The sequence below is a fragment of the Sapajus apella genome, unplaced genomic scaffold, assembly GCF_009761245.1.
Source record: "Sapajus apella isolate SASKATOON/1434 unplaced genomic scaffold, GSC_monkey_1.0 scaffold14, whole genome shotgun sequence".
In the NCBI taxonomy this organism is placed as follows: Eukaryota; Metazoa; Chordata; class Mammalia; order Primates; family Cebidae; genus Sapajus; species Sapajus apella.
The window spans coordinates 6081497-6106746 of NW_022436954.1; the positions used below are offsets into that span (position 1 = coordinate 6081497).

Sequence of the window (25250 nt, forward strand, 5' to 3'; positions counted from 1 at the left end):
AATTGGCCGGGCGCAGTGGCTCACGCCTGTAATCCCAGCACTTTGGGAGGCCGAGGCGGGTGGATCACAAGGTCAAGAGATCGAGACCATCCTGGTCCACATGGTGAAACCCCATCTCTACTAAAAATACAAAAACTAGCTGGGTATGGTGGTGCGTGCCTGTAGTCCCAGCTACTCGGGAGGCTGAGGCAGGAGAATTGCCTGAACCCAGGAGGCGGAGGTTGCGGTGAGCCGAGATCGCGCCATTGCACTCCAGCGTGGGTAACAAGAGCGAAACTCCGTCTCAAAAAAAAGAAAAGAAAAGAAAATTTAGTAGAGAGAAGTCTCACTATGTTGCCCAGGCTGGTCTCAAACTTCTGAGCTCAAGTGATCCTCTCACCTCAGCCTCCCAAAGGGCTGGGATTACAGGCATGAGCCACTGCACCCGGCCCAACAAATTTAGTTATGTGTTCATTCTATATTTAGACATAGTTTTTAACTTTTTGAAAGTACACTTTGACAAATCATATGGTATTTTAAAAAATGCATTAAACTTATGCATATATATGTGTGGGTGGGAGACCCCACAGGAGACCTTGCAAGTGCCGAGGTGAGGGTCTGAAATCTCAGCCTGTTCCCATATAAATATTGAACTAGAAAGAAATATAGTTACAGTTATTCCTATAATCATAAATAATCACATATTCATATGTAATCACAGACATACATATACTCAATATAACCTTTTAATTTTACTAATGATTCTCAGGTCATGAAGTGTGGAAATGAAGTGCCATTGGGAAGGAAGTGACCCGAAGGCGAGATGTTTTAAGTCCTCTGTCACATCCTCATAAGAACTGCTGGAGCACCAGTTCTGGGAAAGCGCCCCTGTTTAGCCAGTTAGGGAAGGAGATGTCCAAGATGTCCAAGACATCTCCTTCCTCAGGGGAGTGAGGAGAAAATTCCGCTCCTCCAAGCTCTTGTGGTAGGCCTGACGGCTGTCAGGGAAACCCGCAGGCATCCAGGGGCTTAATTGTCTCTACGTGATGCTGCGCTTCAGCGGTCATGTTCAATGTCTAGCTTCATGTTCCGCTTCTGCACCTGGTTCCTCTTTTTCTTAGAAGATAACAATCACCAATAGTAACATAAATCTTAATGTCCATGTTATTTCCTGACAAGTGTGGAAAAAGTGCTGACACATTAAGTTTTCTCCTTGCCTCGGCTACTTGAAAGTCCTGGGCCCCTATCTCCAAGACATGTGATTTACTTGACCCAATCACTGACCACCAATGCCTGGCCCTACCTACCCTGCTCCCTGCTTTGTACTCAGTAAAAGTCACAGTGTCCAAGCACCCAAGGCCACTGCTGGCCTCCGTGCTTTGGCTGGCAGTGGACCCCTGGGCCCAACCTCTTTTTTCTCTTTCTTGGTGTCTTATGTCTTTTACTTCCACAGTTTCTCGTTTCCACACCAGTAGAGGGGCTCACAGGACCCCGTAGGGCTGGACCCTACATATATGTACATCTAGATTTATGAAGTTACCATTACCATTACACAAAGAAGGGACTTAAAAGATGCCAACTCACCAAACTGGTGAAGGGGTTACCTCAGTGGTGGAGATGCAGCAGAAAGACTGTTACATTTTCCTCTGCATGCTTGTGTATTATGCAAGTATTTTACCAGAACATATTCACATATATATATATATATGTATATATTCACACATATATACATATATATATATATATATACCCCTTTTTTTTTTTTTTTTTTTTTGAAGACAGAGTATCACTCTTGTTACCCAGGCTGGGGTACAATGGCGAGATCTCGGCTCACCGTAACCTCCGCCTCCCAGGTTCAAGCGATTCTCCTGCCTCAGCCTCCCAAATAGCTGAGATTACAGACATGTGCCACCATGCCAGGCTAATTTTGTATGTTTAGTAGAGATGTTGGTCAGGCAAGTCTTGAACTCCTAACCTCAGGTGATCCACCAACCTCGGAATCCCAAAGTGTTGGGATTATAGGCGTGAGTCATCATGCCCAGGCTCCACTCAACTTTTCTGAGCCCCCGTTCTTCATCTGCAGACTGTGCTCACACTGCCTCCATTGTGGGAAAAGTGAGATGTGCACACAAGTGTCTAGCGTGAGGATAGGATGACTAGGGTTGCTGCCCCTTCGCCATCGCCACAGGCCCCCACTGGTCTCATAATTCAAAGCACCCCCTGCCACCCGTGAAGCAGTCCTGTACTGGCTGAAATCAGCCCGTGTTCTAGAATCTTGTCCCCTCCCTGTCCTTCCGGTTCTAGAATCCCACTGCTACTCCAGGCCAGGCACTCTAGAATCAAAGGCGCTGCTGCTTTTCCTGGGCAGGGCTTGCTTGCTGCAGCTCTCAAGTCTGACTTGCGTGTACACTGTGGGCAAGATGCGGCTGCGGGACCGCATCGCCACATTCTTCTTCCCAAAAGGCATGGTGCTCACCACGGCTGCACTGATGCTCTTCTTCCTACACCTGGGCGTCTTCAGCAGCGACATGCACAACTTCTGCATCACCCACCACTATGACCTCATGAGCTTCCACTACACGATCGTCCTGATGGTAAGCTCAGGGCGGGGACTCAAGGGCTGGCTGCGGGAGGCCTGAGGGGCTGATGGAAACCCCACTGTTGTGTCGGGGGCCACTCTCCCACCGGATGGGCCTACAGTTCTCCCAGGTGATCAGCATCTGCTGGGCCGCCACGGGGTCACTCTACGCTGAGATGACAAAAAACAAGTATACCTGCTGCTGTGCCATGACCATCCTGAGTGAGTGGCAAGAGGAGGGTGCAGGGGGGAGCAGAGAGCTTTAGAACCCTGAGATGTAGCAGGGAGTAGGCAGGGAAGGGTACTGGGGCTGATGGGAGCTCTGTCCTCCACCCAGCCCTCAATGGAGCAATGTTCTTCAGCCGCCTGTCCTTGGAGTTTCTGGCCATTGAGTACCGGGAGGAGAACCACTGAGGCCTGGGGAGCTGGAACACGGCTGAGGAGGGGAAGGAAAAGGCTGCCTCGGGTGTTTTAATAAAGTTGCTGTTTATTGCCACCTGCCAACTCCTTCACGGGGTGAGGGGTGGGAGGCTGGAGACCCAGGGGAAAGCAAGTCTAGACAAATGCTTGACTCACGGGGACCCCAGGCCCGGCCTGCAGCCACTCTGGTGGACTCAGCTTTGGGCCTGGGGTCTTAGTGTCTTAGGCTTGAGGGAGAGGAGCAGTGAAGAGGTGCCCCCAGCCTCCCCGCCACCCCGCCTTTCCTCCACAGGAACCAAGTCCTAGGCTGGCCTAGCCACAAGCAAGGGGGCTCAGGAGGGGCCCACGCGGATGTGAGGGTTCATGAGCGGGTCCAGGTTGGGATCGCTGTCAGCTGCAGCCCGGCCTAGGCGAGACATGAGGGCAAGGAGGGCCAGGAAGCCCAGCAGCCCCAAGAGCAGCAGCAGCCCTGCCCGCTGAAGCAGGGTTAGCGGCCGCTTCCGAGACCCGGCCCGGCTCCTGGTGGGGATGAGGGGAAAATCAGGTCAGGCCCCAGCCCCCGGCGGCCCCCACGGCATGGAGAGAAGCCCTGGTCACCACCCATTCCTGAGCCTCCGCCTCCTCGTCTGTGCCTCAGGGATGATCACTCCTGTACCTGCCACCATAGGGTGCTATTGTGCAGCTCAGACCAGCAGAGGCACAGGGCTGTGTTCCACAAACCAGAATGTGTCAGGCGTCAGGCAGAGTTACAAAGATTAGGGGGTGTCAGATCAGGAAGGGGCCTCAAAGAGCCTGAGTCCAAACCTCCTGTGTGGGAGGCACAGAGACAGCCCCAGAGAGAAACAAACCACAGCTTCTGCTGCGCAGCCAAGGCCTCTCTGCACAGCACCAGGTACTGTTCCTTTCCAGAACAAACCCCTTTTGTCATGAAACTGTCCCTCCCAAGGCCTCTGGCTCCTACACCCTCTCTGCCCCTTCCTGGCACTCTGCCCTGCCTGACCCTGTGTACCTTAGCAGCTGGGCCAGCCAACCCAAGGCAGGCCGGCGTCGGTACTTGTCATCGTCACAGTCTCCGTGGAGGCCTGGTGTCCGGTCATCATCCCGTGTGTCATACACCTTCCTTGGGGCTATAGGGTAGAGCCACTAGCATCAATAGATTCAGGAAAACTGGCCACGTTGGGGAGGGCTGGGGGGGTCACCTGCCTTCCTCAGGCTGACAGAGCATCTCAGAATTGTGAGGAGTTAACGGCAGTGCCTGGATTGAGGAAAGGTTCCTCCAGGTGGGTCTCTGGATCCTCAAGCTCCCCCCACACAAACCACTACCCCCTTTTTTATCCTTCTGTGGCCTGGATAACTCCCAGGCTCACCGTGAGTCGAGGGCTCAGGATTGCCCATGTGGATTACTGTGTGCTGCTCGGGCCGGCCTGGGGAAGCTGGGGGACGGGGGGCCTGGCTGTAGAAGGCTGGGACAGCAGAGGCGCTGTCTACCTCCTCTGGTCCAGGGGTACTGCTGGCTGTGGGTGGGAAGAGAGCTGTCAGCAGAAGCGGGTAGAGCATTTGACTGCAGACCAAGATAGCTGTCAGCAGAGCAGGGAGGCTAAAGCTCAAACAGCCAGTGGAAGCCACAACTTACCATTAAAGCTGGACCAGTCAGAGAAGTTGGAGGTGTTGAGGGGCTCAGGCTCTGGGCTCACCACCTCATCGATCTGGAGGAAGGAATCTGGGTCACCAGGCTGCCTAGTACTGTCCCCACCCACCCATCTAGCTCAGGTGGGGCCCAGGGCAGATGGATGGTCAGAGGGACTCTCACCAGAGGGAGGCCCAGTCCTGCCCGGGCCCAGTTGACTGTGGCCAGCTTCTCTCTCAGTGTGGAGGCCACGGGGCCAGCCAGGTTGCTTGGGGGGAAGATGGGGCCATTGCAGCTGGGGCACTGGTAGCCGGCAGGTGCTGTGTTTCGGGGTAGTTGGGCAGCACGTTCATTGAGGCAGGCCCAGTGAAAGAGATCTTAGGGCCCATGAGACAGGGGAGAAGAGACATGAGGAAGAGGGCGCTTAGGGCTCCTAGCCTAGCATCAGCCCCCAGACCACTGTAGGGACATATGGACACGTATATGTGTACCAGAGCCTTCTCCTCCCCCTCCTCCTCCACTAAAGGTCCGTTTCATCAGTGTTCCCTAAAACGTCAGTCTTCTTGACTACCACCATCTAAGTCCAGGCAGCTGCTACCAAGCTGTCCAGATCACAGGGGTGAGGTTGGGTGGCAAGAAAATGCCACCTCCCATTGAAGTGAGTCCTCTCTGGGCCTACACTCCTCATACTCTTTGGGCTAATGGCTAATAATGAACAGCTTCAAAAAAGTTCGTCGATATACACACAGGCACACACATATATGTACATATCCATGTGCACAAATGTACATGTGCTTATAAGCACATACTCAAACACGAGTGGCATTCCCTATTATCTAGACTATGGGCACCATAGCCCTGACACACATCTATACTCACAGGTTTGCTCACACTCAGGCACCCTCAACCATGCATTGTCTGTCTTGCACTCCCACAACATACCTGTATTCATATGTTCGCATACGTACATTTACTCATTCACTCACCCCCAAGTACTAATCAACACATTAACGCTCATTTAAACACACCATGTTCACTAAATGCCTGCAAGCACACATACGCACTCACAAGGAGAAACACATATGGAGCTGTTTCTTGCATGTGCTCCTTCAAAAATGAGCTGCCAGGCGCGGTGGCTCCTGACTATAATCCCAGCACTTTGGGAGGCTGAGGCGGGTGGATCACCTGAGGTTGGGAATTCGAGACCAACCTGACCAACAAGGAGAAACCCCGTCTCTACTAAAAACACAAAATTAGCTGGGCTTGGTGACGTATGCCTGTAATCCCAGCTACTCAGGAGGCTGAGGCAAGAGAATCGCTTGAACCTGGGAGGCAGAGGTTGCGGTGAGCCCAGATCATGCCACTGCACTCCAGCCTGGACAACAAGAGTGAAACTCTGTCTCAAAACAAAAACAAAAACAAAAACTGGAGCTAAGGCTCTTATCCCAGATTCAGGTCAAAGTCATGACACATATGTCTGCTGACTTCTTTTAGCTAACTTTAATGTGGGAAATTCACTTCCTCTCTGTTTAGCCCTGGAATCAGTGTTGGATCCTAAATATCTGAAACCCTGAAAGCTACATGCCGGTCTGGCTAGCTAATAGTCACAGCCACCACCATACCCATAAGCTTGACTGGCTCTTGCTCAACCCTCCAGATTGGCAGTGTTTTAATTTTTAGGAAAGAGGAACTAGGAGCTTTACTTTTTAGGAAAGACAGTGAGGCCTAGAAAGGAAGAATAACTTGCCTGAACTTACAGAGCAGGTAAGGAACTTTAACAGGACTAGAATCTGGGCTCTGAGACTTGGGGGAATCACTGTCCTGCTGCTTGAGAAGGGCCTGGAAACCAGTCACCACCAAGCTGGCCCCTGAGGCTGGCTGATCCCCCCAAGGTGCCAAGGCCTCACCATAGCAGACAAGGCGGGTCGTCTCCCGGCTGGCCAGGGGTATGTTGCACAGGCGGCAATTGGGGTTGTAGTCGCTATCTTGGAGCCACTGCAGGTAGGACTGGACGATGCACTGGAGTGGGAGAGAGAGGTCACAACTGGTGCTGGTGCTGCTCGGCCTATCACCCCAAGGTCCAACAGCCTCTTTTTCTCTAGTCACAGAGGAGACTCATCCTTTCATTTGTTCAATCAATAAACATTTATTGAGCACATACTGTGTGCCGGACTCTCTCTTGGGGCCAGGGGATATATCAGTGAACAAAATAAACCAATTCCTTGCCCTCGTGGGGCTTACATTCTAGCACAGGGCCCCTCATGGATCTGGAGGAAGCCAATACCGCCTGCCCACCCAGTGCCATGCTCAACCGCTCCCCTGAAGGCCCCACCTTGGCGTGATTGGCTACCAGGCAGTGTTCGCAGACGTTGACCCGATGTTCGAAGCAGAATAGGTTGGTCACCTTTCTCTTGGGGCACTTACAAAGCCCCATGATCGATCCTGGGAAAGGGAGTTGGTAGGAAGCCAGGTTCTGGTGGCCGCCACTACGCTCCTACCAGCCCAGTTTCCACTTAACTCCCCAACACCTCTCATATTCGCCCCGACCCTAGATTCCTGCTCACTGCCCTTCCTTAGGCGGCGAAACATTCCCAGCATAAATCCCGCCTCCGGCGACCCCCTCAATCCTTCTGGTTTCCACCCCCGGCCAGGTCCCTCCATCAGCGACTCCCCGATACCACCGGCCCCCCCCCCCCAGGCCCCCCCCTGAGCCCCACCCCCTCCAAGCCCCGCCCCTTCTCTACAGACCCCAGTCTCTGTGTTTACTGATCGGCTGCTGCACCAGTTCCGAAGGGGGCTAGAGATGGTTCTAGGAGCGGTAGGGCAGGCACCACGCTCCCCGAGGCTCCTGCTCCGCTCCCTTCAGCCTCGGCCGCTTCGATTACCCCTCCGCTGCCACGTCTCTTCCGGGTGCGGCGCGCGCTGATGACGCCATCGCGCCCCTGGGCCACGCCTCCATGACGCTAGACGTGAAGAGGGGTTGAAAAGACGGGGGGGCGATCCGAGCGTTGCGGAGCTCTCGCCCTACGTCACTTCCGCTTCCTTCCCCGCAGGGCGGGTAATTCGAACATTTCTTGCAGCGAGGGGCCCTGCCGGTTGGCGCGCGCCCGGGGCGGCGGCGCTGGAGGAGCTCGTTACGGAGCCTAGTTATGTCTGGGAGGCGAACGCGGTCCGGAGGGGCCGCTCAGCGCTCCGGTGAGCGGAGGGCGTGCGGGAGACATGAGGTCGAGCCGTTTGGGGGACGCGGTCCTGTGAAAGATGGCCCTTCCCTCCCGCTGCTGCCGCCGCCGGAGGAGGCACCCTTAAAAGGGCTTGTTTGGGAATCTTCTCGCTTTCTCTAGAATCTGTTCTCTGGACTCTAAGACCTAGAGTCCTCCTTTACCTCGTAACTTTTTTCTTTTTCCAGGACCAAGAGACCCGTCTCCTACTAAGTCTGTCAGGAGGTCCCAACGGAAATCAGGTTCTGATCTCCCGAGCATCCCCCCTGAAATCTGGCCGAAGGTGAGCCCCAGGTTTCTCATTCCTCCCCTTGTGGCCCCTCACCTAACGTAGAGCTCATCTTCATCCTTCTTCTCCAGACACCGAGTGCGGCTGCAATCAGAAAGCCCATTGTCTTGAAGAAGATCGTGGCCCACGCTGTGGAGGTAAAAGCTAAGATGGAATGTTGTGGGTTGGTAGGTGGGCAAAACCAGCTATGTGATCACTTGGTATTGTCACCCGCAGGTCCCAGCTGTTCACTCGCCTCGCAGGAGCCCTAGGGTGAGTTCACTATCATCTACTTAGTTAAGTAAAATCAGGGTCACTCTAGAGCTGGACAGTACACATTGGCTGCTCACATCTGCCCAGGGAGCTGTTTTGCAGTACTGCAATAAGTTTGCCATTGGGCACCTGCATGCATTGCCAGTCCTGAAGACTTAATACACTTAACTTTTTATGCCTTATGTATTTCTACCATTTTTCTGGAACTTTTAAAAGCTGAGCTGTGCCTTAACTGCAAGTACTGCCTTTCTAATCCATTTTGTCATCAGTTTTCATTTATGGGTGGTCTAAGATAAGTCACGTGTATGATATTTTTACAGATTTAGCAGAAGTTATCAAAGGATGTTTCATTAATAGAAAATCTAGGCCAGGTGCAGTGGCTCATGCCTGTAATCCCAACACTTTGGGAGGCCGAGGCAGATGGCTCACTTGAGGTCAGGAGTTCAAGACCAGCCTGGCCAACATGGTGAAACCTCATTTCTACTAAAAATACAAATACTAGCTGGGCATGGTGGTGGGCACATGTAATGTAGCTCTTCAGGAGGCTGAGGCAGGAGAATCACTTGAATCCAGGAGGCGGAGGTTGCAGTGAACCATAATCATGCCATTGCAGTCCAGCCTGGGCAACAAGAACAAGACTCTTATAAAAAAAAAAAAAAAAAAAAAAAAAAAAAGGCCACGCGCAGTAGCTTACACCTGTAACCCCAGCACCACTTTGGGAGGCTGAGGCAGTTGGATCATGAGGTCAGGAGTTGGAGACCAGCCTGGCCAACATGGTGAAACCCTGCCTCTACTAAAAATACAAAAATTGGCCAGGCATGGTGGCGCATGCCTGTAGTCCCAGCTACTCGGAAGGCTGAGGCAGAAGAGTTACTTGAGCCCAGGAGGCGGAGTTTGCAGTGAGCCAAGATCGTGCCCCTGCACTCCAGCCTGGGTGACAAAGTTAGACTCCATTTCAAAGAAAAGAAAAAAGACGGGTGTTCTAGGCCAAGGAAGCCACGTTTGCCGAGACTGGAAATTTAAAGAAAAATCACAAGGTTTGGGGAATAGCAGTTTGTTTAGTGTCTGCAGCAGACCTCAGCAGGGATGGGAGCACCCTACAGCAGAGCAGATCCTGATGACGCACAAAAGCCACACTCAGGGATTGGGCTTTATTCTTGGATCTGTGGGCAGCCTTTGGAGAGTTCTGGGTAAGGTATAGACTGAGTAAAGTTAGAGTGTTTTAAGAAAGATTCCTCTGGTTTGGAGAAGGGCTACCCTGGAGCTCCAAGACCAGTGGAAGGATGTGAAGTTCAGAAATCCTGGAGCATAAAGGTAAGGGAGTGAGCTAAAGGCAGGATGATACACAGTACTGGGTTCAGAGGGAACCGCCCCCCAGAGCCTTCCCTGACTACCCTTTCCCTATTGCTGTCACATTTCTCTATGTAATTCTCTTAGGCCTTATCAGTTCTAAAGACAGGGTCTTGCTCTGCCACCCAGGCTGGAGCACAGTGGCAAGATTTTGGCTCACTGCAGATCTTCCCTCCTCAGCCTCTCAAGTAGCTGGGACTACAGTCATACACCACCATGCCTGGCTAATTTTTTGATGTTTTCTCTAATTTTTTTTTTGTAGAGATGAGGGTTCACTATGTTGCCTAAGCCGGTCTTGAACTTCTGGGCTCAGGTGATCCTCCCACCTTGGCCTCCTAAAGTGTTGGTTATACAGACATGAGCCACTGTGCCTGTCCTTATCAGTTCTTATAGTGTATTTTCTTGCATGCTTGATGTCTTTCTCTTCCCTCTAAGAACATAGGCACCTGAGGGGTAGGGACTCTGCTTCCCCTAGTAGCCACTCGTTCTTGTTGGTTGATTTGAGATTCATGGGACATTGAGTAGGGTAAAGCTGCCAGGACCTGAGTGACTGCTTGGCTATAGAGGATGAGGAAGTAGTAGTTAGTGGTGACTACCAATTTTTTCAACTTCCCTGGTTTTGTGTGTGTGTGTGTGTGTGTGTGTGTGTTTGTCTGTGGGTGTGGGTGTCTGAGATGGAGTCCTACTCTGACACCTAGGCTGGAGTGCAATGGCGCAATCTTGGCTCACTGCAGCCTCTGCCTTGTGGATTCAAGCAATTTTCCTGATTCGGCCTCCCACGTAGCTGGGACTACAGGCACATGGCACTACACCCAGCTAATTTTTGTATTTTTAGTAGAGACAAGGTTTCACCATGTTGGCCAGACTGGTCTCAAACTCCTGACCTCAGGCGACCCACCCACCTCAGCCTCCCAACGTGCTGGGATTACTGGCGTGAGCCACCATGTCTGGCCACCCATTACCTCTTGAGCTTCATCTTCAGTTTCTATCCTCTTTCCTTCACTTCAGTCATGCTGGCCCCCTTGTTCTTTGACCCTGACTAGTATGCTGTGGCCTCAGGGTTTTTGCACCTTCTGTTCCCGCTGCCTAGAACACTTGGCCATGAGTCACTCCCACACCTCCTTCAAGCTGTAGCTGGAATATCACCTCAATGAGACCTATATTGACCTTTATCTCTTTACAAGTCTAACCCACCCCAAGCACTCTCCTATGTTTTCCTGTGGTGCTTGATACTGCTAACATAATACTGAATTTTCTTTTTTTTTTTTTTTTTTTTTTTTGTTGAGACGGAGTTTCACTCTTGTTACCCAGGCTGGAGTGCAATGGCGCAATCTCGGCTCACCGCAACCTCCGCCTCCTGGGTTCGGGCAATTCTCCTGCCTCAACCTCCTCAGTAGCTGGGATTACAGGCACGCGCCACCATGCCCAGCTAATGTTTTTGTATTTTTAGTAGAGACGGGGTTTCACCGTGTTGACCAGGATGGTCTCGATCTCTTGACCTCGTGATCCACCCGCCTCGGCCTCCCAAAGTGCTGGGATTACAGGCTTGAGCCACCGTGCCCGGCAATACTGAATTTTCTTATCTGCGTTTCCCTTAGAGTAGGGCAGGGGTTTTCTCTGTTTTATTCCCTGATGTATTCCCAGTACCTGGCACAGGACAGGTGACTGAAAAGTACTTATGGACCGAGTGGACGTTTTAGGACAATCGTCCTTAGCTGTGTGGCAGATGGACCATAGCAGGAAAGGGCAAAAGCAGGGAGAGCAATCAGAAGGTTGCTAGGACCAGCCTGGGCAACATAATGAGACCTTCTTCTCTACAAAGAAACTGACAAAAAAATCAGCCAGACAGAGTGGCACATCCCTGTAGTCCCGGCTACTCAGAGGTTGAGGTAGAAGGATTGCTTGAGCCCTGGAGGCTGAGGCTGCAGTGAGCCATGATCGTGCCACTGTACTCCAGCCTGGGCAACAGAGTTGAGACCCTGTATCCAAAAACAAAACAGAAAAGATTGCTGACCTGGTCTAGAAGACGCCTAATGAGGGTTTGAGTTGGTCAGAGGGGAGGCTGGATGCTGGGCACATTTTAGAAACATGCCAGCTGGTGGGGGCAAGTCCACTTGGGTCACAAATGCAGACTCCGCGGAAGCAATGGTGGGGTGTTTTCTTCTCCCCACATCTCTTTCAGGGTCTGATTTGTTTCCTTCTTAAAAAAGTGTGTGTCCTGTGGGTGTTTGTTTCCACCCTGAACTTCTCGGGCTTTTCTGGAAGTAAGCAGTGCAGCTAAGTACTGGGGGCATCTTCTCTTTTGTCCTGGTGCAGATTGCCTTTTTCCTGGAGAAGGAAAACAAGCCCCCTTGCAGGGACCTGACGAAGGAGGACCTTTCCAAGATACACAGCGTCCCTGCCACTCCCAACACCTCTCCTGTGCTCAACCCTGAGGCTGAGTCCAGCTCCAAGGAGAGAGAGCTCGACGCCAGAGACTTGGAAATGTTTAGGAAAGTCAGGCGTTCCTACAGCCGGCTGGAGACCCTGGGCTCTGCCTCCACCTCCACCCCAGGCCGCCGGTCCTACTTTGGCTTCAATGGGCTGCTAGGGGCAGAAGATTTGTCCAGAGTCTCACCAGAGGTGTGCTCAAAATTCACTGAGGTCCCCAGGGTTGGTGCAAAGCCTTGGACCCCAGACACGACTCTCCCTGGAATCTCTCCACCACCTGAGAAACAGAAACGAAAGAAGAAGAAGATTCCAGAGATACTGGTGAGTGAGAGGCGGGGTTTTTCTCTGCTACATGCTCCGGGAGAAGTGCAGGGCTGGGGCTCTGGCTCTTTTGGGGGATAAGCAGCACCTGCAGGGTGTGGGTGAGATGCTCCAGCCACCGTGTTCCCTTCTCACTCACCTGCTCCCCATTCTCTTCTTCAGAAAACGGAGCTGGATGAGTGGGCTGCGGCCATGAATGCCGAGTTTGAAGCTGCTGAGCAATTTGATCTCCTGGTTGAATGAGATGCAGTGGGGGTGCACCTGGCCAAATTCTCCCTCCTGTCCCTGTACATAGCAACCTCCCCATGGAGAGGACACTTAGGGTCCCCTCCCCTGGTCTTGTTACTTATTTGTGTGCTGGTGCTGCGTGTGAGGCCTGTCCACCTTTGAGGGCTTGGGCAGCAGCGGCAGCCATCTTGGTTTCAGGAAATGGGGCCGCCTGGCCAGCCACTCACTAGTGTCCTGTCTCTTGTCATCCTGTCCTTCCTATCTCCCTAAAGTAGCACAGCCAGTTTCCAGGTGGGCCGCAGACTGGGGAGGAGAATCACTGGCCCAGCCAGAAGTTAAAGGACTGGGGGTTATGGTGAAGGGCACCTCTGCTCTTTTGGGAAGGGTGACTGCTTAGAAACAGGCCCAGGGGCTCTGCCAGCCTTGGCTTCTCCCTCCTGAGTTGCCTTCGGTTGGTGGCTTTCTTCCTGAGCCCAGCTATGTGAAGAGGTTTTGAATTCTGTGGGTTTCCTCTTCGATTTTGTAGATAGTCCCAGAGAGAATTCGTGGGCTGAGGGCAGTTCTGTCTTGGAGGAAGAAGCTGGACATTCAGCCTGTAGAGTCTGGGTTTTGAAGGACATGGGGGGGCCTTATCTGGGTCTCAGACCGTAAGTGTTGACTACCAGAAGCTGTGTTTTCTAGTTCTGGTCTGCTGTTGAGATGTTTGGTAAATGTCAGGTTGATAGGACGCTGGCTGCCTGGAGCAAAGAGTGCATTTCGTTGTATGGCCCCCAGGTGCCGTGAGTTTCCGTGGCTCACAGCCTCTGGGCTGGTCTACTGCACAGGGCCCAGCCTGGAGTCTTACCACTCTGCTGCAGGGGTGGAAGGTGGCCCCTCTTGTCACCCACACCCATTTCTTACAAAATAAATTACACAGAGTCTACTTGGCCCTAGAAGAAAAAGCTGAAGAGTCCTAGCCCTGCTAGCATTGTGCGGCTGTGCTTGTAAAATCCCCAGAAGCTTTCCTAGCGTGCCAGAGAGTGGCAGGGGTTTACAGCAGCTTGTTTTTGGCCTCCCTACCCTCTCACATGAGAACACTGCCTGGGATACATCTTATGATCTCTGGACAATTTCCCCACTTTCTCTTCTTTCAATACTGGTAGAAGGTGTGGTTTCGGAGGCTGCCCTGCCCCCCACTCTCCTGCTGCATTCCGGGACGTTGGACCTTTTGATGTTTACAAGTTCATGGAATTAGAAGCTGAGGTGTACAGAAGAGCTAGTGGATAACAGAGAATGCCAGGGAAGATGAGCACCGGGTTAGGGTACTTGGATGAAATGGCATAGGCTAGGCGGGCCTCAATGAAACCTTCTGCCGGGCCTGGGACTCCCAGGCCATCTGTTCAGCGCTCCGTGCTTTGTCAGACCTACAAGCAAGCCTAGGTGTCTTTGAGCTGAGCCGTACTGAAGAACTCTTGTCCTCACTGGCTGATGGGGCAGAACTCTTGGGAAATGTCTTAGTCCTACAAAATTGGGATCACCAGATGATGTGGAGTTGAGATAATCATTGCAAACTTCTCTGTTCCTGAGGAACTGAGCTTAAGGGGGAAATGGGGTTTTGTTTTAGAGTTGGAAAAAACTCTGGTTAAAGAGTTTCTGGCCGGGTGTGGTGGCCCACACCGATAATCCCAGCACTTTGGGAGGCTGAGGCAGGTGGATCACAAGGTCAGGAGTTCAAGACCAGCCCTGGCCAACATAGTGAAACCTTGTGTCTAAAAATACAAAAACAAATAGCTGGGCATGGTGGCGGGCACCTATAGTCCCAGCTACTTGGGAGGCTGAGGTAGGAGAATCGCTTGAACTGGGGAGGCAAAGGTTGTAATGAGCTGAGATTGCACCATTGCACTCCAGCCTGGGTGACACAGCAAGACTCTGTCTAAAAATAAAATAAAAGTTTCTGCCTGTTCATGGACTGTGTTTCTTTTAATGGGTCAAAGGCAGAGCCGAGGGTAAGGTCAGGCCTCCTTTGGGCGGCATCACCAGGGTTGTCCTTTTGCCCAGGGGCTCCCAGCCCTGCTTCCCGCCATTGGCCCCATGGTAGATCACTGTCCTGCCCCATGTCTTATTTCTGTCCAGTCCCCCATCTGCTCCTCTTCCAAGAGGAAGAAAGTTGGGTCTGGGGCGAGGGTGCTAAGAGCTCCCCCAGTGCCCGGGGGAGATGCCTAGGAAGGAAACACCCTCCCAAGTCCAGCCCTTGTTCCCCCTTCCCTTTCAGGCTCCTTTGAAGGAGCCTGAGTTGCTCACTCGGTGGTCCAGACTGGACGTTGTGTAGCAGCAGGTGCTGCAGGACCCCTGGGGAGCTGGTCAGTGATGGTGATGCCTGAAAATTCTCCCACTTGGCCTTAGGTAAGGCTAGGAACCTATAGGCAGAGGGCATAGAACAGCCTCCCTTCCATCCCATCCTCCACACTCGCACTTGCCTCCTAGTCATCCAAACAAATCAAGGCCATTAAGTTCTCCCCAGACTTAATCCACTTTAACCTCCTTCCCCTACCCAGAGGAGATGGGTCCCCTCTTCAAGGCTAGCCTTTCCATTTTGGCTTTTGATCCAATAATCTTGTCTCTAAAACCTTGTTCCTCTTTTTCTTCCAAGTCCTAAAGCTTTTATTTGCTTTGTTGTTTAAAATTGACAACCAGGCTGGGCACAGTGGCTCACACCTGTAATCCTAGCACTTTGGTTGAGGCAGGAGATCCTTGAGTTCGAGACCAGCCTGGGCAACATAGGGAGACCCTGGCAACATAGGGAGACGCCAGACTACAGACTGGCGCATGTCTGTAGTCCTAGCTACTCAGAAGGCTGAGGTGGGAGGATCATCTGAGCCCAGGAGGTCAGGGCTGCAGTGAGCCATGATAATGACATTACACTCCAGTCTGGGTGACAGAGTAAAGACCCTGTCTTAAAAGACAAAAGTCTTGACCAGCATCTGTTGTTAGCTACTACCATTACTCCTTCCTTTTAAGCTTGAAGAAACGTTCAAGTTGCTGTTTACTTGAACCGGGGACCAACTGCAGCTCCTTCCTGCACCCTATCCGGACAGCCCCATCCCCCTCAACATCCCCCCACCCCACAGCCACTACAACTGCACTAACCTCCTGTGGGTCTCCTTCCCTTTAACTGCCTGTCTCCACACTGTCCAAACTGCAGCTAGAACACATTTCCTAAGACACACTGATCCTGTTTCTCCCTTCAATTTTTTATTTATTTATTTTTTTTTTCTTCTCTTTTTTTTTTTTTTTTTTTATAAAGACGGGGTTTCACCATGTTGGTGAGGCTGGTCTTGAATTCCCGACCTCAGATGATCCGCCCACCTTGGCCTCCAAAGTGCTTGGATTACAGGCATGAGCCACCATCGATTTTTTTAAATTTTATTTTTGAGATGCAGTTTCAATCTTGTCACCCAGGCTGGAATGCAGTGGCGATATCTCAGCTCATTGCAACCTTCGCCTCCTGAGTTCAAGCGATTCTCCAGCCTCGGCCTCCCAAGTAGCTGGGATTACAGGCACCCGCCACCACACCTGGCTAATTTTTGTATTTTTAGTAGAGACGGGGTTTTGTCATGTTGGCCAGGCTGGTCTTGAACTCCTGACCTCAGGTAATCCCACCTCAGCCTCCCAAAGTGCTGGGATTACAGGCCTGAGCCACCATGGCTGGTGCACTTGGCCTATTTCTCCCCTCCTTAAAACTCCCCCCTTTTTTTTCTTTTTTTGGGACAGTCTGGCTCTATCACCCAGGCTGCACTGCAATGGTGTGATCTGGGCTCACTGCAACCTCCACCTCCCAGGCTCAAGCCATCCTCCCACCTCAGCTGTCCAAGTAGCTAAGATTACAGGCGCTTGCCACCATGCCCAGCCTTTAAAACCTTTTAATACAATTCCACAACTGAGTGTAAGACCAGAGAAAGTTGAAAGCAGTGTTTGGAATAGATTTGTACACCCATGTTCCTAGCAGCATTATTCAACAATAACCAAAAACCCGGAAACAACACAAATGCCTACCAGCAGCTAAATGGATAAAGTGCGACCTATCCATACAGTGGAATATCATTCAGCCTTAAAAAGGAGGAAATTATGGCCAGACACAATGGCTCACGCCTGGAATTCTAGCACTTGCTGGGCGCGGTGGCTCACACCTGTAATCCTAGCATTTCGGGAGGCTGAGGTGGGTGGATTGCCTGAGCTCAGGAGTTTGAGACCAGCCTGGGCAATGTGGTGAAACCTTGTCTTTACTAAAATACAAAAAATTAGCTGGGCATGGTGGCATGTGCCTGTAGTCCCAGCTACTCGGGAGGCTGAGATGGGAGAATTGCTTGAACCTGGGAGGTGGAGGTTGCAGTGAGCCAAGATCGCGCTGCTATACTCCAGCCTGGGCAACAGGATGAGACTCTGTCTCAAAAAAAAGGAAATTCTGACACATGCTACACATGGATGAACCTGAAGACATTATGCTATGTGAAAAGAGCCAGTCACAACAGAAGAAACCATGTATGATTCCATTTATATGAGGTACCTAAAATAGTCAAACTCACAGAGTCAAAACTGAGAATGGTGGTTTCCAGGGGCTGGGGAGAGGGGTGAATAGAGTTTATGTTGAATAGGTACAGAGTTTCAGTTGAGGAAGATGAAATAGTTCTGGAGCTGGTGGTGATGGTTGCATAACGATATACATGTACTTAATGCCGCTGAACTGTACACTTAAAATTGTTAAAATGGTACATTCTCACGTCTGTAATCCCAGCACTTGGGGTGGCTGAGGTGGGCGGAGTACGAGGTCAAGAGATCGAGACCATCCCGGCCAACATGGTGAAACCCTGTCTCTACTAAAAATACAAAAATTAACTGGGCGTGGTGGTGCGCACCTATAATCCCAGCTACTTGGGAGGCTGAGGCAGGAGAATTGCTTGAACCCAGGAGGTGGAGGTTGCAAGTGAGCTGAAATTGCACCACTGCATTCCAGCCTCTCGACAGACCAAGACTTCGTCTCAAAAAGGAAAAATGCCATTAGAATATGGATAGCAAAAAAGAAAAAAAAAAGGTACATTCTGTGTTACGTATCTTACCACAATAAAACAGAAATCTTCATTGACTTCATATGCTCCGTGCAGCAGTGTAATGGATGGTCGCTGGTGCCTGGCTGCCCAGCAGCGTCTCAGCCTCCAGGCATGGGCTATCTACAGGACCCCAGCCCCCTGTGGGAGTGAATATCAGATGCTTGCTCTCCCTGATCCTGGCAACCAGGACTTAAGCTGATCAGATTCTCCACCTGGAGTGACGGGTGTGAAGAGGAATGAAGGCACCACCTGTCCAGCAGTGTCTGGTGTGAGGAATGCGAGTTTGCTTGTCTGCAGGCCCTCCCCATATCCTGATTCTGGCAGTCAGCACCCCACAGTGTCTGCCCTTCAAAGTCTCTTCTTCCCACGAGTTCTGTGACTCCTCAGCATCCTGCCAATAAACTCCTTTTCACTCAAATCAACCAGCATTGTTTCCTGTTTGCACCCCAGAACCCTGGCTGCTCTAGGGGCCCTTGACACCTTAGTGGGGCTTATGAAAACTCCAAGCCAAGGTGGACGTCCAGGCTTCAGCCCACAGACCCACCGAAGGCCACTAGCTGTTCAGAGGTCCCTGCCTCTGAACCTTCACTTAGACTGCTCTCTGCGTCTTATCTTTCCCCACTCCGGGGTCACCTGGGGAGCCCCGCGTCCTTAAGTCTGGCTCACATGTCACCCCTGCTGAGCCTTTCCTCCCCACCTGCCCCACCACAGTGGAAGCAAAGAGCACAGGTTCTGGAATCCAACTGGGTTCGAAGCCTAGCTCTGCCAGTTGCTAGCTGTATGACCCCAGGCAAGTGATAATAATTAGCCTCTGCTGTGCCTGTTCCCTTATCTGTAAAATGGGGACAATAATAATACCTATGCCATAGTGTTTAAAAATGAGATAGCTGGGCATGGTGGCACGTGCCTGTAGTCCCAGCTACTTGGGAGGCTGAGGTGGAAGGATCACTTGAGCCCAGGAGTTCTGGGCTGTAGTGTGCTATGCCGATCAGGTGTCTGCACTAAGTTCGGCATCAATATGGTGACCTCCTGGGACCACCAGTTTGCCTAAGGAGGGGTGAACTGGCCCAGGTCGGAAACAGAGCAGGTCGAAACTCCCATACTGATCAGTAGTGGGATCGTGCCTGTGAATAACCACTGCACTCCAGCCTGGGCAACATAGCGAGACCCAGTCTCTTAAAAAAAAAAAAACAGAAGCCGGGCGCGGTGGCTCACGCCTGTAATCCCAGCACTTTGGGAGGCCGAGGCGGGTGGATCACGAGGTCAAGAGATCGAGACCATCCTGGTCAACATGGTGAAACCCCGTCTCTACTAAAAATACAAAAAATTAGCTGGGCATGGTGGTGCGTGCCTGTAATCCCAGCTACTCAGGAGGCTGAGGCAGGAGAATTGCCTGAACCCAGGAAGTGGAGGTTGCGGTGAGCCGAGACGGTGCCATTGCACTCCAGCCTGGGTAACAAGAGCAATACTCCGACTCAAAAAAAAAAAAAAAAAAAAAAAAAAAGAATGCGATAGCTGGCCGGGTGCAATGGCTCACACCTGTAATCCCAGCACTTTGGGATGCCGAGGTGGGTGGATCACCTGAGGTCAGGAGTTCAAGACCAGCCTGGCCAACATGGCGAAACCCCATCTCTACTAAAAATACAAAAATTAGCCAGGCATGGTGGCAGATGCCTGTAATACCAGCTACTTGGGAGGCTGAGGCAGAAGAATTGGTTGAACCTGGAGCAGGGGCAGGGGCGGGTGGAGGTAGCAGTGAGCCAAGATCATGATGCTACACTCCAGTCTGGGCGAAAGAGCAAAACTCTGTCTCAAAAAAAAAAAAAAGAAGATACTACAAGTAAAGTACTTAGTGCATGGTCAGTGCTCAATGAACAATTTTCAAGTCGAACTGACCATTCCTTCCATTTTTAAGTCCCAGAAGCCCACACAGACCTCCATCATGGCGCCTTCAAGCTCCATTCTGTCTGCTCCACATACATGTTCACAGAGTAGCTGTGAGCTCCCTCAGGCTGGAGACAAGGTCATATTTGTCTCTGTCCCCGCAGTGTCCAAGCATGTCATGAAGTAAGTGGCTGTGGTGGTTTCCCACCAGGCTGCGCAGTTGTGCCCCTCCAGTTGGAGCTGGGGACAGAGGCTTCAGAGAGCCTCTGAGTGCCTGGTTGGAGGGGCACAGGTGGAGTGGAGTGATGGCGCCTGCCAGCCTTCCTCAGGCATGACCTCCCACAGATACAAATTCTGGTCCCACCAGCATGCATGTGAGAACTGAAGCCAGCCCCATGGCTCACAGCTGTCCCCACTTCTTGGAGAGTGGACTTCACCTTCCCTCTCCACAGGGCACTTCCCCAAACAGCCTACGGACCCCTGCCTCCTCACCTGGGTCCTCAGCCCGGTAGCCCACCACCTCTTTAGATGAGGCCTTGGCTCAGGCCTGGTGGTTCTCCCAACATGTGAGCCTAGACCAGGCTGCCTTCCCCTCCACAGCGTGGCTGACACCTTGGCAGGCTCTCTGACAGACACCTGCTTGAGGATCAGTCCACCCCCAGCTATGACTCTTCTCCAGCCACGGTTTTCTCTTCTGAAAAGTGGGGCCAATTCCATCCCTCTAACGGAGTTGGTTGGGGGTTGTTTTCCAGGTTGATGGTCGCATGCAAAGCAGCTAGCTGAGTTCCTCGTCATGAATTGCTGGTAGCATTTTGCGCAGCCCTGTGATTAACCTCTTAAAGGAGGAGATTCATTTTTGTACCTTCTCAACATTCAGGGAAGGACCGTGAACAAAGTTAGGGCTCAATCAGTATTTGTGGAGTTGAATTCCCGTTATACAGAGTAGGAAGCTGAGCCTGAGTTCCTGCAGTTGCCCCATCTATGAGCAGCAGAGCAGGACTCAAATCTGCGTCCTGAGCTATCTTCTGTCCATGTCTGAGTAAGCACTTGTCTGTGCTTGGCTGGTGGGACCCTGAGGGGACCCCAGTCCTGTCTGACTGTCTATCTGCTCATCCTCATGTAGCAACTGGTAACCATGGAGCTTTTCATGCTTCCCAGTGTCCTCTGATGGGCACTAACATGTGGGCATGGTGTTAAGAGTTGCTAGATTGAGCAAAAAACTACAGGATGCCCAGTTAAGCCGGAATCTTGGATAAACAATACAATTTTTTCAGAATAAGCGTGTCCCTGGCCGGGTGCATTGGCTCACACCTGTAATCCCAGCACTTTGGGAGATTAAGGTGCGTGGATCAGGAGGTCAGGAGTTCAAGACCAGCCTGGCCAAGATGGTGAAACCCTGTCTCTACTAAAAATACAAAAAATTAGCTGGGCATGGTGGCGGGCACCTGTAATCCCAGCTACTCGGAAGGCTGAGGCAGGGAATTGCTTTAATTCAGGAGGCAGAGGTAGCAGTGAGCCTTGATTGAGCCACTGCACTCCAGCCTGGGTGACAGTGAGAGTCTGTCTCAATCAATCAATCAATAAGCGTGTCCCTGCCAGGCGTGGTGGCTCATACCTGTAGTCCCAGCACTTTGGGAGGCCAAGGTGGGTGGATCATGAGGTCAGGAGATCGAGACTATCCTGGCTAACACAGTGAAAATCCGTCTCTACTAAAAATACAAAAAATTAGCCAGGCATGGTGGTACACACCTGTAGTCTGAACTACTCAGGAGGCTGAGGCAGGAGAATTGCTTGAATCCAGGAGGCGGAAGTTGTAGTGAGCCAAGATCAGCGCCACTGTGCTCCAGCCTGGGTGACAAAGCAAGACTTGTCTCAAAAAAAAAAAAAAAAAAGAATAAGCATGTCCCAAATTAGAGAAATAACAGTTTTCTAGGACAAGTATGTCCCATGCCACATATGGGATATGCATATGTGGGTTGAGTATCCCTAATCTGAAAATCCAAAATCCCAAACTGAGCACTGCCATGATATTCACTGTAGTATTTTGGATTCTGGATTTTCGGATTAGGGATGCATAACTGGTATAATGCTAATATTCCAAAATCCTAAGAAATCTGAAATCCAAAACACTTCTAGATAGGCATTTCGGATAAGAAATTCTCTTCAAGGTGAAATTCAGGTGAGGACATTAAAAATAAAAAATTTTAAAAATTTTAAAAAAGAAATGCTCGACTTGGCTGGGCATAGTGGCGTATGCCTGTAATCCCAGCACTTTGGGAGGCCAAAACAGGAGGACTGCTTGAGCCCAGGAGTTCGAGACCAGTTTGGGCAACATGGTGAAAACCTGTCTCTACAAAAAATACACAAATTAGCTGGGTATGGTGGCAGGTCTACAGTTATAGCTACTCGGGAGGCTGAGGTGGGAGAATCACGTGAGCCTGGGAAGTCGAGGCTGCAGTGAGCTATGAGGGCGCCACTGCACTCCAGCCTGGGCGACAGAGTGAAACCCTGCCTCAAAAGTAAATACATAATAAAGTCTAAAAAAAATTCATTATCTGAGGTTCCAGTTTAACCTGGCATTCTGTGTTTTATTTGGCAACCCTACGTGGGTACACTGGTACCCGGCTCATTCTATAGTAAGACCTGCTTTTGTGGTGTGTCAGGGTCTCATGCACACCTTCTCCAGGATTAACACAGTTTAGACACTTGTCACATGCAGCCACCAACTTCTTCATTTCCAAGACCCTTGGCAATCCTCCCCTCAGTGTCTCCCTCCTTCACCCACCCTCTGAACTGTGGCCAAACAGCCCACATAGACAGACACGCAGAGATCCCCATACCTCCTCATCCCCAGAGGGCTACAGCCCAGGCCCTGCTGTGGGCCCTTCGCAGGACCCCACAGCTCTTGCTTACACTGTTCCCTCTCTGGATTCCCCTGCGTCCTTGTTTGAGTCCAGGTAGCACATCCTCCATGCAGTCTTTCTGGAGCTCCAAAGCAGAGGTCATGACTTCCTCCTCTTGCAGCCTCTCTGTACAGACCTGTCTGTGGCTCATCCCCATGCGCTGTGGTCATCTGCAAACCTGAGCCTCCCCCATCCTCCAGGAACTTCTCCTGGGCAGAACCAGGTTGCGTCCATCTATATGTTCCCAGGGCCTATGCCATAGGCAACGTGCCTGTAAGCACCGGAGCGAATGTATCCTAGCATGTGAATAAGTCTTTGTTTCCTTACCGTTTCTTATATTTGGGCCTTTAAGGCCACTTCCAGTTTTTCTTCATGGTGCAAATCCGCTATTGTGGTCGTCCGTGTGAGTTACTTTTATTTGGAGTTGTTTCTTTTTTTTTTTTTTTTTTTTTTTTTTTTGGGACGGAGTTTCACTCATGTTACCCAGGCTGGAGTGCAATGGCGCGATCTCGGCTCACCGCAACCTCTGCCTCCTGGGTTCAGGCAATTCTCCTGCCTCAGCCTTCTGAGTAGCTGGGATTACAGGCACGCACCACCATGCCCAGCTAATTTTTTGTATTTTTAGTAGAGACGGGGTTTCACCGTGTTGACCAGGATGGTCTCAATCTCTTGACCTCGTGATCCACCCGCCTCAGCCTCCCAAAGTGCTGGGATTACAGGCTTGAGCCACCGCGCCTGGCCTGGAGTTGTTTCTTTAAGCCTAGTTTGCAAAGTGAGTTTCTCAGAGGCATGACTCTCGATCTTTCCGCAGCCAGGTTCCCCTGGCTGACAGCTGCGCTGGACTCAAGGACTTTCTGGGGTTACAGGGCCCTCTGCAGAGTGTCAGTTTATATCACGTGGTCAGGAATTGTGTAATTTTAGGCTGCCTAGAAAGGTACAATATAACACAGCCACAAGCCCATGGCACAAGTCCATGGGGATCTAGAGGCGCAGGGGGGCTCAGTGTGAAGAAGAACCATGTCTGTGTTTACTTGGCCAGAGGATGCACAGGATTCTGAAAAATACCAGGGTGAAAAATGGCAACAATTCTACTAACTTCAGCTTTTTTTTTTTTTTCTGAGAGTCTTACTCTGAAGCCCAGACTGGAGTTCAGTGGTACAAACACAGCTGTGTATAGCCTTGACTTCCTGGGCTCAAGTGATCCTCCCAGCTCAGCCTCCCAAGTAGCTGAGACTACAGGCACATGCCACCATGCCCAGCCAATTCTAATTTTTTTTTGTAGAGATGGGGTCTTGCTATGTTGCCCAGGCTGATCTCTAACTCCTGGGCTCAAGCAATCCTTCCTCCTGCCTTGGCCTCCAAAAGTGCTGGGATTACAGGCGTGAGCCACTGCACTCAGCCTCAAAATATTTTTAGCATGTAGTTTGGTAGGATTGCCAGATAAAATACCGGACACCTAGTTAAATTTGAATTTCAAATGAACAGTGTTCATTTGTTAGTATAAGTATATCCCAAACATTGTGTGAAACAGATAATGATAAAGTATCCATTTTAAGCTGAAATTCAGATTTCACTGGGCAGCCTGTATTGTATTTGCTAAATCTGGCAACTTTCACTTTGGGGGGTCTGGCTTGCTGGACAGAGCTGGTGGTAGGCACTCCCCAGGCTGGAAGCTGCCCCACAAAAACCAGACCAGTCCAGAAAGGGTTTGGGGGTATGGTGGATGTGGGCTTCTGTTTCTCTCAGTCACTTAGGGGCGGACAAAGAGCCTACTTCAAGCTGGTCAAGAAGCCAGTGGTGCAGCCTGTTGAGAAGCAGGAACCCAAGGACCCTCAGGCTTCCGAGGAACAGAACACAGAGGTGACAGGAAGCCCCAGGGCCTCCCAAGGCAGTGGCCAGGGGAGGCAGGAGAGCAGGAGAAATTCTTCCTGTGCCCGAATGGAGGCCTGAACCCCCCGTTGTCATACCCAGCCTCCAGCTGTCAGTGTCCAGGCCTGGCTCCTGGGCTCAGGGCTGAGGAACGGGTCCAGGGGAGTTCAGCAGTGGAGGGCCTCCTAGACAGCTCCCATTCACATCTCCGACCACACTTTCTCTACAGGATGGGGATACAGATGACAGGGCCCCTGAAAAGCAGGGAGATGGCAAGGATGGGGGCATGGGAGGACCCAGGCTCTTGGGTGAGCAGCCTCGTCCCTCCATCACCTTGTCACCTTCTCTGCAAAGCCACTTTCCTCAGAACAACTGGAACCTACCATCACATTCCTGTTTACACTCCTGAACACGTCTGAGCCCACTGAGCCCCAAGATCCTGAATCGTAAGGCTGCATGACAGAGAGTGTGTGTGAGAGTATGTGTGTGTGTGTGTGCACGTGCAGGTGCATGCAGGCATGTGAAAAACTGGGGGAGGCGGATGGTGCTTCTCCCAACCCCATACCCAGAAACGTTCAAACCTGGGCCAGGACTCAGCCTTGGGCTGTGCAGAGAGGAAGCCCAGAGAGGCCTGATGGGGCCTGGGCCTTCAGCTGGGTGCCCTCACACTGCCCACCCACCTCCGCCATCCCCTAGAGCCTCTGGCCTGACCTTCACTGCCCACTTGCTCCAGGGACTCAGAGACCCAGGAGTACTGTTTCCTAGATCAGGAAGACTGGGGCCCCCAGCGGACCACAAAGGAGATCAGGCATTTGCAG

The 25250-nt window shown here is 51.5% G+C and overlaps 3 protein-coding genes across 4 annotated transcripts; 2 read left to right on the forward strand and 1 right to left on the reverse strand.

Moving 5' to 3' along the window:
- Positions 1-1931: 1931 nt before the first annotated feature.
- Positions 1932-3053, forward strand: TMEM262 (transmembrane protein 262). Its single transcript, XM_032282887.1, has 3 exons — positions 1932-2573; positions 2680-2779; positions 2895-3053. Exons 1-3 carry the CDS (start codon positions 2400-2402, stop codon positions 2969-2971), a joined length of 351 nt encoding a protein of 116 aa, XP_032138778.1. The 5' UTR covers positions 1932-2399; the 3' UTR covers positions 2972-3053.
- On the reverse strand, positions 3025-7575 carry ZFPL1 (zinc finger protein like 1). 2 transcript variants are annotated; one of them, XM_032282883.1, is made up of 8 exons: positions 7353-7575; positions 6937-7046; positions 6512-6623; positions 4788-4981; positions 4611-4683; positions 4345-4491; positions 3987-4104; positions 3025-3496 (listed from the first exon to the last, which is right to left on the reverse strand). In XM_032282883.1, exons 2-8 carry the CDS (start codon positions 7036-7038, stop codon positions 3310-3312), a joined length of 933 nt encoding a protein of 310 aa, XP_032138774.1. In that variant the 5' UTR covers positions 7039-7046; positions 7353-7575; the 3' UTR covers positions 3025-3309. The 2 variants fall into 2 exon arrangements, with proteins under 2 accessions (XP_032138774.1, XP_032138775.1); XM_032282884.1 differs by lacking the exon at positions 3025-3496 and adding an exon at positions 3518-3682.
- Positions 7576-7583: 8 nt separating this feature from the next.
- CDCA5 (cell division cycle associated 5) lies at positions 7584-14391 on the forward strand. The gene is made up of 6 exons (XM_032282885.1): positions 7584-7799; positions 8011-8105; positions 8183-8248; positions 8328-8363; positions 12030-12464; positions 12627-14391. Exons 1-6 carry the CDS (start codon positions 7754-7756, stop codon positions 12705-12707), a joined length of 759 nt encoding a protein of 252 aa, XP_032138776.1. The 5' UTR covers positions 7584-7753; the 3' UTR covers positions 12708-14391.
- The last annotated feature ends 10859 nt before the right edge of the window (positions 14392-25250 follow it).